At 45.6% G+C, this 13,963-nt stretch overlaps 1 protein-coding gene across 1 annotated transcript in view; it reads left to right on the top strand.

Moving 5' to 3' along the window:
* Lamc2 (laminin subunit gamma 2) overlaps positions 1 to 9,605 on the top strand; it is a 64,889-nt gene extending 55,284 nt beyond the window's left edge. The window contains exons 17-23 of the mRNA XM_031384874.1: positions 42 to 186; positions 1,436 to 1,585; positions 2,082 to 2,196; positions 3,062 to 3,261; positions 5,491 to 5,649; positions 5,740 to 5,839; positions 8,410 to 9,605. Of these exons, the coding sequence (XP_031240734.1) occupies positions 42 to 186; positions 1,436 to 1,585; positions 2,082 to 2,196; positions 3,062 to 3,261; positions 5,491 to 5,649; positions 5,740 to 5,839; positions 8,410 to 8,663 (1,123 nt within the window). The 3' untranslated portion in view covers positions 8,664 to 9,605. The remainder of the gene's footprint in view (positions 1 to 41; positions 187 to 1,435; positions 1,586 to 2,081; positions 2,197 to 3,061; positions 3,262 to 5,490; positions 5,650 to 5,739; positions 5,840 to 8,409) is intronic.
* Positions 9,606 to 13,963: the final 4,358 nt, after the last annotated feature.

The raw sequence follows: 13,963 nt of genomic DNA, 5'->3' as shown, positions 1-13,963 counted from the left end.
TGTTATTATTATTATTAACCATCCACTTTTCTTCCCCATAGATTAGAAAAAACCAAGTCCCTGACCCAGCAGTTGTCAAGGGAGGGCACCCAAGCTGACATTGAAGCTGATAGGTCTTATCAACACAGTCTCCGCCTCCTGGATTCAGCATCTCAGCTCCAGGGAGTCAGTGATCTGTCCTTCCAGGTGAGGCCACTGATCCTGTGTGCATGCTGCATGGACAAACGGCCACGGAAACGTTAGCTTTCTTCTCTACAGATTCCGTAAGACTGTTCTGTACACTGCTGTGTCAGTCAGCGTTGCATTACTCAGTGTGCTTACTGAGGCAGCTGACTTCCTAGGAGGAAGGTTTCTTTAGCTTAGTGTTTCGGACAGTTCAAGGCACAGTGCCTGCGTTGGCTCTGTTCTGCTGAAGGTGGCAGAGTCTCCGGAGGTCGGAGGAGAAGATTGGCCAGAGTGCACAATGCCTGTAGAGCTCTCCTGGCCTAGAGGCCTCCTACACCCCACAAAGACTTCCCATCACCCCACCAGCACCCATGTCAACCAGATACTGAGCACATGGCTGATAGTCTGCGCTTAAAGCCTAGCCTGGACCTCGCGCTTTGTGCTAGGAAGAGACAGGCGCTTCATCAGCGGTAGTCTAGATGCTGAAAGGGAAAGCTCCTGGGACATTTAATCTTGAACCTCTTAATAGAGAAAAGTTTTATGTCTCCTCCCCAGTTCTGGAGACCCTCAAATTGAATTTTAATGGAGTTTGATACATCCCTCTATACTGCTAACAAGAAGATGTTTGCTATCAAAAGGCTTGCTTTTTTTCTGCCATCAATCTCCTTAGCTATCGAAACCTTGTTGGATTGAGTTCACCTGCATACCTAACAGCTAAAGACACTCAAGGTGATCTCCATAGAGATATGTTCTGTGAATAGATAAAGTAATTGTTGTTGTTTTGTTGGTTTTTTGTTTTGTTTGTTTGTTTTGGTTTGGTTTTTCAAGACTGGGTTTCTCTGTGTAGCCTTGGCTGTCCTGGACTTACTCTGTAGACCAGGCTGGCCTTGAACTCAGAAATCTGCCTGCCTCTGCCTCCCAAGTGCTGGGATTAAAGCTATGTGCCACCACTGCCCAGCAAAGCAATTGTTTTCAACAATTTTTTTTTTTTTTTTAAAGAGCAGAGACAAGGCTTACTGTATTCTTGGAAGACACACTGCTTGGCTTGTGTTTCCTTGGCATCCTATCTCATTTCTGGTGGGCCTTCAGGGTCAGCGTCGGCTTTCTTTCCTTGGCATCCTGTCTCATTTCTGGTGGGCCTTTAGGGTCAGCATCTGCTTTCTTGGCTTCCTAAGGCTGCCAGTATTTTCAAATGGTGACAGCAGATCCTGAAGCTGGTGTGTGACATATGAGCAGTCAGTCACATTCATTTGTATCTTTGTGTCCACAGGGGGAAGCAAAAAGGATCAGACAGAAGGCTGATTCTCTCTCAAACCTGGTGACCAGACAAACGGATGCGTTCACGCGTGTGCGAAACAATCTGGGGAACTGGGAAAAAGAAACCCAGCAGCTCTTACAGACTGGAAAGGAGAGGCGACAGGTACCTTCTGTCAATCCATGCGCTCAGCCACTAAGCACGCACTGAGTGCTGACTGTATGAGTGGAAATGGCCAGAGCCACTACCAGAGGCTCTGAAAGGTCATGAAGCCACTGGTTACAGAGGGAGTAACCAAGAAGGGAGCTTTGATGGAACTAGCCCCACCCACTGAGTCAGCATTTGAACCTAGGAAGAGGACCCAGGCCTTTATAGGTCTCATTTTGGTCCAAGTCTGTCTGTCTTAGATTCAGGAAGTAGCTAGTGTTTAAAATTGTGATTTGTAAAGCTATTCCCGCCCCTGAGGGTGGAAAGAGTTGGAGACTCTCCTGTAAAAGGCATATATTACAACGCATGTTCCTGATCAGATCCTAGAGGGCTTTGCTCCAGCACCCCTTGCCTGTGGTGAGTCACAGCACAGCACTCTGGTGTCATGGAAAAGTTGTGTCAGGATGATTTTGCTAGCAGGAATGCACTTATTCTGATCTTGTTCTATTTACAGACTTCAGATCAGCTGCTTTCCCGTGCCAACCTTGCTAAAAACAGAGCCCAAGAAGCGCTCAGTATGGGCAATGCCACTTTTTATGAAGTTGAGAATATCCTAAAGAACCTCAGAGGTTAGTGCTGTGTGGTCTAGTTTAAAGGTACACTCATGACTCATTCAAGTCTTCCTTTACCTCCTTAAATGGTGGGTGTGCTGGGTTATTAATAGATGCTTAGTCACTACCTTTCTAAAGGAATGATGATCTCATTAAGACTTGATGTGGGTGGTGGAAGTCAGGCCTGGGTTCTGCTCCTCACTAGGCCCTATGATCAGCTCAAGCTCTCTGCATGACCTTTCGAGATCCCTGTGTCCTCCTTAAGGGGAGCAGGAGATCTCTAGGGTCCTTCATAACCAGTATGTCACGGCTGTGTCAACATTCTCCTTTCCTTGGTTGGTTCCAATATGCCTGCTCTGAGGTAATGACTTGTGACTCCCAGGGAGGCTGAGGTGTATCTTGAAGATATTTGGTTTAAACTTCAGCATTATTCACGAGCAAACAAAAGGGATTCCTCTCTAAAGTCTCAGGATTCTCTTTGTAGAAAGTCCCTCTGTAGCTACTTCAACCACACCTCACCTCTGCAACCACACCTAACTCTCTGTGACTACACCCTAACTCTGTTCTTTGGCTTCAGGCTTGGACCTAGATCTTAGGTCTTTGGAGAATTCCCTATTCTTTGCCTACTTTGGATGTTGATGTCCTTGCAGTGGTGAGGACCCAGGGCAAGCTGACAGCTCCCTGAGGGGCTCCTTTGAGATTCCTTCTCCTCAGAAAGGAAGGGTAATCCCAGCCACAGCATCTCACTTCACCTCTAGCTAGTAATTGTTCCCTTTCAGAAATTTCCTCAAAAATGCCAGATCTCATTCAGTTGTCTCTGTGCTAAGTTTCTTTTCTCTTCTTTTCTTTCCTTTCCTTTTCTTTTCTTTTTTCTTCATTGCAGAGTTTGATCTGCAGGTTGAAGACAGAAAAACAGAGGCTGAAGAGGCCATGAAGAGACTCTCCTATATTAGCCAGAAGGTTGCAGATGCCAGTGACAAGACCCAGCAAGCAGAAACGGCCCTGGGGAGCGCCGCTGCTGACACCCAACGGGCAAAGATCGCAGCTAGGGAGGCCCTGGAGATCAGCAGTGAGATAGAGCAGGTAAAGAAAAGTGGATATATGGGCTGCCCCAGGCGGTGCCCAGCACAGCACTGTTCCAGAGAGAGCGAGCTTTGGCTCAGTTCGGCCCCTATGGCTCAGAGTCCTGGAGAATGCAGTCCCTGTCCACATGCCCACCCTTCAGCTGGATGGATTCTGTCACTGGCTAGCAGCTAATACACCATATTCTGTGCCCCTTTGAACAGCACTGTGGGGAACACCCACCGTTGTTTATTATGGAGATTTCTAAGGCTGCTATCAGAAAATACTTGGAAAAACAGAAATTACTTTGGCACCATTTGGGAGGCTAGAATGGAAAATTAGTCAGCAGAGCTCCACTTCTCCTGATAGCTCCAGGGGAATTCTTCCTTTTCTCTTCCCAGCTTCTGAGGACAGCAGTCAATCCTGATCTTCCAGGGTTCACAGCTTTATCCATCCACTCCTTGCTTGTGTGATCCCCAGAGTCCCATGTTGTCTCTTCCCTTCTCCCTCCTTCTTTCCCTCTCTTCTCCCTCCTCCTTCCCCCTCTCTTCTCCCTCCTCCTTCCTCTTTCTTCTAACCCCTTCTCTTCTTCCCATCTTTCTCTCCTTCCTCTCCTTTATCTTCTTCAAGACATAGTCTCACTATGTAGCCCAGGCTGGCCACTGTATTCATATCTCAGTCTCATCTTATAAAAAGATATCAATCTCACTGAATTAAGGACCCACCAGTGTACTTCATTCCAGTGTAACTTCATTGTATCCAACTACATCTGCAACAGTTAGTTTTCTTTTTCTTTTTTTTAAGATTTATTTATTATTATACATAAGTACACTGTAGCTGACTTCAGTCACACCAGAAGAGGGCGTCAGATCTCATTATGGATGGTTGTGAGCCACCATGTGGTTGCTGGGATTCGAACCCAGGACCTTTGGAAGAGCAGTTAGTGCTCTTACCCACTGAGCCATCTCTCCAGCCCAACAGTTAGTTTTTGCGTCAGATCATCTTCTGAGAGGGACATGGAAGGAAACAAAGACTCCACCATGTCTTTGCTCATGCTGGTAAGCTCTCTCCCACTGAGAAACATCCCTAGCCCTTAGGAGTTCAACCTGTGTTTTAGGACATAAATTTAACTTGTAACAATTGACATTAGTGTTTTGATTCTTGATATGAAATCCCCGAGCTCTAGAGCCTTCTATAACCTATGTCTCAGCTCGGCCTCATTTTAGTCTGACCTTCACTATGCATGCTTCATGGTAGGGATGAAGGCAACAACTATCTAGTCCTTTGCTTGAAGGGGCACTCGAGAACTGAGGTAGGCAGCTATGCTATGCTGAGAGCTACAGTGAGGAATGCTTCTTGTCTGAAAGTGAGCTCCTTCAAGCTTACTTAAGAACTTGTCGGGAGCTGGTGCCACTCCAGGAAGTCAAGAGGTCTTGGGCAGCCAGACTATTTGACCTCACTTTTAGACTGTTTGGTAACCTACAAAAATAATTTCTTTTTTTTTTTTTAAAAAAAGATTTATTTATTTTTATGTATATGAATACACTGTAGTTGTCTTCAGACACACTAGAAGAGGGCTTCAGATCCCATTACAGATGGTTGTGAGCCATCATGTGTTTGCTGGGAACTGAACTCAAGACCTCTGGAAGAGCAGTAGGTGCTCTTAACCACTGAGCTCTCTCTCCAGCCCTCACCTCCCAAAATAATTTCTAATAATTCCCCTTGAGGAAAGTTTCATAAACCTTCCTTTATATGATATCTAGCATAAAGACACCTGCAATTGCTTAATTATAGCTTATCGGTGAGCTTTTTCCCTGCAAAGACAGAAACCCACCACTACAGTTAACTCCAGGTCTGCATTCCAAGTCCAACTGTCTTGGGGAAATCTTGTAAAGTTGTTCCGAAGATCAGGGCAATGAAGACCACAAGTGTCTGAGGATGATGTTTCTTGCCCTCTGGATTTGCTCAAATGCTTTCCTGATTGTGATAGAAATTTTCTAGGCACTGAACTGAAAGGGAACCAGTGTTTTTGTACTGACTCTCCTAATCTCTAGAGAGCTAACCTAGAACTAAGTTGCTTGAGGGCCAGCCTGGGGAAGGGTGTGTCCCCAAGTCTGACTCTCTCATTGTTCATCTGATTTACTCCATCAGAGCCAGGCGCAGCTGTATTTTTTTTCTCCGTTTGTCCTTGGGATGTTTTGAGCCTCACCCTCTCTCTCCTTCCGTCCCTGGCTCCTTTTATTCTCCCAGGAGATAGGGAGTCTGAACTTGGAAGCCAATGTGACAGCAGATGGGGCCTTGGCTATGGAGAAGGGACTGGCCACTCTGAAGAGCGAGATGAGAGAGATGGAGGGAGAGCTGGCCAGGAAGGAGCTGGAGTTTGACACGGATAAGGATGCGGTGCAGCTGGTGAGTGCCGGTGTCTTTCCATGTGAGCTCTCTTTAGTTGCCAAGACAAAAATAACCTCTCAGAACACCTTTGTACTCACTCGTCCTCAGGTGATTACTGAAGCCCAGCAAGCCGATGCCAGAGCCAAGAGTGCCGGAGTTACAATCCAAGACACGCTCAACACATTGGACAGCATCCTACACCAAATAGGTCTGTGGAACATCCATAGCTTTCCAGCCCAGGGACTGTCCCCAGAGGCCTCGATAGTCTTAGTCTGGGTGGATGGGGATCTCAACTTTCCCTGAGACCATCTGGAAATCTGCTTTGTTTCAGGGCTTAGACACTGGGTCAGGTTGCTTTACGTCTTCTTTGTTTTACCATCTCTCTAAGATGAGTCCCTGAGCACTTGTATCTGGAAGTGAAGCTCTGTGAGTCAGAGCACTGGGTGTGTTCCAGGAAATTCCCAGACTGGTCAGCTTGAGGGTCCTGCTAAGGAGTCTGGTCTTGAGCCTGAGGGGCCCCTGGGCAGTCTTAAGGAGGAGAATAACCGCATCACTGCACTAGAGAGGAGAAGTTAAGGAGAGCTTAGAGGCAAAGAAGGCCATGTGGGAACTGTTGAAAACAGACAGAAGCCACTTATGAGGCAGAAGTGAGGAGGGGAAGGCGTGGAACAATGGGCTGCCTTAGTCTGAAGGATCATCTGCTGAATCTGATGATGTTCTTCCTCAAGCAAACCTATACCTGTTCTGACCAGCTGGGGAGAGAGGAGCCTCCTGGATAAATAACCTGGAGGAAATGTGCAAAGAGCAGGAGGAGAATGTGGATTTTAGGAGAGAATAGATTTACTAGCACAGTACAGCAGGGAATCAGGTTTCCCCCTAGTTATTACCCAAAGAAAACTGATGTTAATTGAAAGTCTAAATCTGGGGGCTGCAGAGATGGTTCATTGTCTAGCAACATTTGTTCTTTCTTCGAGAGGATCGCCTTTACCTTTCTAGTACTCATGTTGGGCATCTGTAACTCCACTCCAGGGGCATCTAATACCCTCTCTGGCTTCCATGGGCTCCTGCACTCATGTAGAACATGAACACACACGCATGCCTGCATATGCACACATAAATACTTTTTTAAAAAAAGTTGAAATCTAGATTTAATAGTTAATAGGGGGCCCTCATCAATGGAGACTCCAGTGGATAGGGACTAGGAGCTGGGCCACGTATTCCCATGACATCCAGGAGAAGTCTTAGCTATGCCTCACTGGTTCAGTAGAACAATTCCAATACCTGACTGCCCCATGCAGGATTATCATCACACTGACAGGCCAGTATTGTCTGTGCTGGTACAGTAATGGGTCTGTTTGTGATCCAGTAAGCTGCGGAGAGTAAAATGTCCTCTAAAGATGAAAGATACGATCTCCCCAGTTGAGATTTTAGCAGCATGGCTTAGCATTCTAAAAAATGGTAATGAAACTAATGGGGCCTTTAAAGGGAACATGAGTGGGAGGGAGGGTAGTGGGAGGCACTAGCCATTTACTACCTGTCAGGGACTGTGCCAGGAGCTCTCAGGACATAACCATTTAAGTCTTGTTAGCATTCTGGGAGATGGATTCTATTATTGTGCTTCACACGTTGGATAAACCGAGGATGCACAGCACAGTAAAGTGTAGGGCGGAGTTTCCACTGAGATCTGTGTCTCCTTGTTCCTGTCCTGTTCTTTCCCCAAATGTGGTTTCCCGTATACATTATTTCACTCCCAAGCTTATTTACTTGCTGTACTGTCACAGAACCCCTAATTCTTGAAGTTTTCCCTAAAGGGTCCATTGGGTCAGTATTTTCACTATGGTATAATTTCTACTTTAGGCAGTCTCTTAAGTTTGGGGGTAATAACTCATTAAATACTCTAAGTACAATAAGCTCATGCATTCAGATCCTAGCACTGGGCTTGAGAGAATTGACTCTCACAAGTTTCCTCTGACCTTTGTAATGTTCTGTGGCATATGTACACACACACACACACACACACACACACACACACACACACACACACATTAGGTGGAAACAAAGCCTATCACTGAGGCTCAGATACATGAGGCAGCCTGACCTTGAGTGTGAACTCACTGGAAGCTGCTTAAATCTACTTGAACTAAATGTATATAGCCAGGTACTCTCATGTTGACATCGGCTTTATTTAGTGTACAGGTAGACTATACCTGAACATATGCCATGACATTTACTATAAATGAGATGAACAGACACGGAGCCAGAACGAGGCCTTGCATCTTTCCCTAGAAGCTGGACTCTATCCTCCACAGAGCTAAGCATGCCCTGGCCTCTGTAAGCCCCGTGGCTCGGCCTGTTTCTAAAGGTCTCTTACTATAAAACAGCAAGATACTTGCTTGGGGTGATACAGAAAGTCTGTTTGGAGTTAGTTTAGATCCCAGGGGTGAGCTGTGTTAGACAGCAACCTCAGTCAGTTCTCAGACTCTTATAACCTTCAGCCTTCTCAGATCACTATCTCAACCAGATAGAACTCCGAAACTTCATTGGCAACATGATGGAGCTCAGTCTTGAGCTAGGCTGTTCATAGCACAGATGCAAGCCTCATGTTCTCAGAAAGATTTCTACTTTATTCTTAATTTAAAGTAAGTCCATCTCCCTGCATGGCAAGCTGTTTTCTCTGGGTGGGATTTGTTAGGCTCTCAGGAGGGAGGGCACATGTGTTCCTCAAGGTCTCACTACAGCTTTTCTCTATTAACATCTTTCTTGTTCCCTAAAAAATAGACCAGCCTGGTGGTGTGGATGAAGAGGGGTTGATGCTATTAGAACAGGAGCTTTTCCAAGCCAAGACCCAGATCAACAGTCGGCTTCGGCCCTTGATGTCTGACCTGGAAGAGAGGGCACGTTGGCAGAGGAACCACCTCCACCTGCTGGAGACCAGCATAGATGGAATTCTAGCTGATGTGAAGAACCTGGAGAACATTCGAGACAACCTGCCCCCAGGCTGCTACAATACCCAAGCTCTTGAGCAACAGTGATGTTGCCATAGAGATTTGTTCACTGTGGTGAGGGACACAGACCTCAGGGGTCAGGAGCCATCTCATGTGGATAGGCTGGGCTCAGAATATTTGGACACATTTAACGGGTTCATTCAGGTCTATTGGACCTGATTCCATCCCTGAGACCATGGGTAGATGGATGTCTTCCTGTACCAATATAATACTGTCACTTCCTGATGCTGCCAGTGAGGCAGACAGTGTTAAGAATGATCAGGAACCCACAAATGCTGAGCTCAGAACAGTGACAAACTGAATTCTGGCATATAGAAAGTCCTACTGCTATCTCAGAACAAGAAATCTAATCCCACTGTGGCCAGTGAAGTACTCTTGCTTCGCCCACTAGACGTTTTTGTTGACCGCATTTCCTCCACTGCCCACCCGATTCATGAGTGTGTCCTGCACTTCATGCTGAGTGTAGAAAGCAGTAGTGGGTGTAGACCTGGAAATCTGCCCCATTTGAAGCAATGGCCCACTGCCACTCCTCACCTTCATACTCTTGGCCTGAGTATGACAGCCTTTCTCCTAATGGTGCCAGAACAACTTAGAGACTGTATTTTTTATGAAAGCATTTTTTTTTTTACCAGCCAAAAATCATTGGCAAAGTATTTCCTTTGAATTTCAAAGTGATATAAGAAAATGTGTCTTGCGCACTAAAGGAAGTGGATTATCTAAAAGATATCTTAATCTTAATCCAATCTTCCTTTGGAAACACTAAAACTCATATACATCTGTGTATTGTATCTTATTTTCTCTCTCTCCCTAAATCAGGGATAATCCATCCTTCTAACATATATTTATTGAGTTACTACTATGTGCCAGGGGTGAGTGGAACAGTACGGACATTCTCTGCTCTCATGGAGTTGAGTGTCTAGTGAGAAGGACAAATATTAGAATAAATAAATGGAAACTCCCATGCCTTGTCATCTCATGTGGTATTTATTGCAGTCACCCAGCCTTTGGTTTGAAACCTCTTTTCTTAATAGAACATGTGTTGCAAGACAGTCCCATGAGGGTACTTGAGTTAGGGCAAAGCTGAGATCGCTCTAAGTTGTACACATTTCTCTGTGTTCCAGCCGTCCCTCCACCCCTTCCCACAACAGACTATTGCCACAGACGGTTGCATCAGGCCAATCCCAGGGGGAATTGCTGAAGGGACCCAGGCACTGGTACCTCAGTTTGGAAGACTTGTACTATCTCACGTCTGTATTTCCTTGTCTTTTCATAGATGTGTATTAAATAAAGAAGGAGTGTTAGATGTTAGGTGAGTTTCTGATTTTATTAAACTCTTAGGAGTGGAAGGATGAGGAGTGAGCGTCCCACCCTGAGGTTGGCAGCTCTAGACTTAACATCCTTCAATTCCTCAGCGCCCTACTTTGCCCTTTCCAACTATGAGAGCATCTCTTAAGATTTAGATGATGCTGCATCCTAAGCATGAAGAATTGTCTCTAGAATAACCCAAACTGGGTGGAGGCTATAATTAATATTCTTGCTCTTTTCATCTACTATAAAATAAAGGTAAAATCAGCAGTTCGTGGTATATATGTGATGCCTTCCAATAAATTGCAATTTAGTAAATTAAGGCCTCAGCTGTCTTTTACCCAAGGGGCTGAGAAAAGGAGTCTGCTTTGTCCTCAGTGACCCCCAAGTTCTGGGAGGTCTGACAACTTGGTCCTTTGTGGACATAGTCTGATAATTCTATCTTGGCATGCTCAGTTCCATGGCCTACAAACTTCCTGCAGTTTTCTGAGGACCCGGAAAACTGGCCCTAAAGAGAAAAAAGGCTGTGGCTGAGAGGTAGCCTCCCCTGAGCCTAGTCCTGATCTGACCCTGCCTATGGGAAGGATGGGGTTTTTGTTTTGTTTTGTGAGTTCTTGTCATTCATTACTCATTTCTTGTATGTCTCCCCAGAGGGTTTCTGGTTACTGTACTCTTGGTAGACTGTTACACCCAACCTTACCTACTGCGGCTCATAGCCAATGAGAGAGGGGCAGAAAATGGCGCACAGAGGCTGACTCCCTAGCTGATGTAGCTCTGATGTTCTTCCAGGATGTGGTTTCTTTCCAGGACTCTAAGGAGGCTAGAGAAAAGGGTCAAAGGTACTCGGGCCTGTCCACTGTTTGGAACAAATCTCAAGGGCCACGACTGTGTTTATTGGTCTTCTTTTGAATGTTTTGCACACTCATGGGAATGTTATGCATTTGTACTGTGTTTTAATTTTTCCACTTGGAAAAGAGTAAAGTCTCTTTTTACCTTCTTTATACTATTGGCCACATAGAACTTCTTGTGAAATTCCAAAATGTAAAGCTTCAAGATGGGTTGTAAGGGGAGAAGTATCATATGACTGATACTTTGTATAGTTGGTATAAGTTGTCAAAATGAACCAGTGTTTGCATTTAACTTTAAACACACTTGTCATTATCCACTCAGACCAGAGGAGGTGCTATAGTTACCTTTGTGAGGAAAACAGCAAACATAAACACAAGTAACCAATTTACAGGGTACATTAAGCTTCCTTAAGATATGACGTGAAGCCCCACATAGATACACAAAGCTGGCTATTCTTGGTTTAAATAAGCAAGAGGAAGAAGAGAAATAGAGAAAGGGGAGGAGGGGAGGAGGGTGGGGAGGAGGAAGTACAGGAAGAGGACCTAAGGATTCTAAAGCCAGAATGACCACAGAACAGAACAGAATGAATCTGACAAGTATTTAAACCCTTAACTTGGAACAGGGAGACGCTCTTTCACCTCCTGAGTCACAGCTGACGTTTGGGAAGCCATAAACCATGACCACGCCTCAGACCCAGCCAAGCTGGGTTATCAACGAACAAATCAGCCTGTTTTGCTTATTTATGCTGCCATAGGAAATTGTGAGCTTGACTGTTCTTAGTAAAGAGCTTTCATACCAAACATGTAAGCAAGTTTTTACTTTTCGCAAATACATTTTTACTTCCTAAAGTACTAATTTTATTAAATAACCAAAATTGCCAGTTTTGGTAGCACACCAACTAGAATTCAGGCCCTAGGGAGGATGGGTCAGGAGATTCAGGAATTCAAGGTTATCCTCAACAACAAAGCAAACTGGAGGCCAGCCTGGGCCACATAAGGCTGCCTCGGAAAATTGATCAAACACGTAACTGAAATTAACCAAGAGTGGACTATGTGCATTGGTCAGGACATTAGGATTAATTTTTTTAAATCACATTTTAGAATGTGTTTATATGTGTGTATAGAGGAGTTCATGTGTACCATTTGAATACAGTGTTCACAGAGGTCAGAATAAGCCATTGGATACCCAGAATTGGAGTTACAGACATTTGTGAGCCACCATATAGGTAGGGGGAATTGAACCCTGGTCCTCTGTGAAAGCAGCAGTGCTCTTAACTGATGAGCTATGCATCTCTCTACTCTGTAAGTGTCTTAGTTAGGGTTTCTATTCCTGTACAACATCATGACCAAGAAGCAAGTTGGGAAGGAAAGGGTTTATTGAGCTTACACTTCCACATGGCTGTTGATCACCAGAGGAAGTCAGGACTGAAACTCAAGCAGGTCAGGAAGCAGGAGCTGACGCAGAGGTCATGGAGGGATGTTCCTTACTGGCTTGCTTCTCCTGGCTTGCTCAGCCTGCTCTCTTATAGAACCCAAAGACTTCCAGCCCAGGGATGGCAGCACCCACAAGGGGCTCTACCCCCTTGATCACTAATTGAGAAAATGCCCCACAGCTGGATCTCATGGAGGCACTTCCTCAACTAAGCTCCCTTCTCTGTGATAACTGCAGCCTGTGTCAAGTTAACACACAAAACCAGCCAGTACAGTAAGGGTTGCTTTTCTTTCTTTTTTCTTTTTCTTTTTGGTTTTTCGAGACAGGGTTTCTCCGTATAGCCCTGGCTGTCCTGGAACTCACTCTGTAGACCATGCTGGCCTCGAACTCAGAAATCTGCCTGCCTCTGCCTCCCAAGGGCTGGGATTAATGTTGTGCGCCACCATTGACTGGCAAGGGTTACTTTTCTTAAACTGAGAAAATTTAGGCACAACTTACAAATTTACAATTTATCCTCCTCCGTAGATTGTTGAGATGATAATCACGTTTTGCTTGCAGCCCTGACCAAGACCCTTGGGGGCAGGGGTGGGGCCTCGTAAGAAGGTGCAGGGTTAACAACACAGACTCCTGGAGTCAGGCAAGTGGCAAAAGCAGACAGGTTTACTGCAGGAATTAGGCAAACCTTTAGACCCCCTTCTAGCATCTCATTGGCTCTCAAGTAGCCAGATGTGGCACTGCCTCTTTCTTATCCATTGGCTGGATCCATCGCCTGATCCAGTGTCAGAGATATCTAACCATGCAGGCAGATTCTAGGTTGGCTCGAGGAGGAAGTATCAGGCACACGCCCCAGCATTGCAGCTGAGCCTGCTTGGATAAGTTTCTCCTATAATAATCATGTGTGTGAGTGTGTGAGTGTGTATGTCTGTATGTCTGTGTGTGTGTCTGTGTGTGTGTGTCTGTGTGTGTGAGTGTGTGTGTCTGTGTGTGAGTGTGTCTGTGTGTGTCTGTGTGAGTGTGTGTGTCTGTGTGTGTCTGTGTGAGTGTGTGTGTCTGTGTGTGAGTGTGTATGTGTCTGTGTGAGTGTGTGTCTGTGTGAGTGTGTGTGTCTGTGTGTGAGTGTGTATGTGTCTGTGTGAGTGCGTGTCTGTGTGAGTGTGAGTGTGTCTGTGTGTGAGTGTGTCTGTGTGTATGTCTGTGTGTATGTGTCTGTGTGAGTGTGTATGTCTGTGTGTGTGTCTGTGTGTGTGTCTGTGTGAGTGTGTGTGTCTGTGTGTGTGTCTGTGAGTGTGTGTATGTCTGTGTGTATGTGTCTGTGTGAGTGTGTGTGTCTGTGTGAGTGTGTGTGTCTGTGTGTGTGTCTGTGTGAGTGTGTGTCTGTGTGAGTGTATGTGTCTGTGTGAGTGTGTCTGTGTGAGTGTGTGTCTGTGTGTGTGTCTGTGTGTGTGTGTGTCTATGTGTGTGTGTCTGTGTGAGTGTGTGTGTCTGTGTGTGTGTCTGTGTGAGTGTATGTCTGTGTGTATGTGTCTGTGTGAGTGTGTGTGTCTGTGTGTGTGTCTGTGTGTGTGTGTGTCTGTGTGTGTGTATCTGTGTGTGTGTCTGTGTGTGTCTGTGTGTGTGTGTCTGTGTGTGTGTGTGACAAGGTCCTACTGTGTAGCTTAGGCTGACTTTTTATTTGCTGAGAGAGGTTTGCATATGTCACAGTGGACCTGTGGAGATCAGGCAGGGAACAACTTACTGGGGTT

Source organism: Mastomys coucha, unplaced genomic scaffold (assembly GCF_008632895.1).
Source record: "Mastomys coucha isolate ucsf_1 unplaced genomic scaffold, UCSF_Mcou_1 pScaffold1, whole genome shotgun sequence".
Lineage (NCBI taxonomy): Eukaryota > Metazoa > Chordata > Mammalia > Rodentia > Muridae > Mastomys > Mastomys coucha.
Note: the sequence above shows the minus strand (reverse complement) of the source record. Positions and strands in the feature narration are given on the sequence as shown.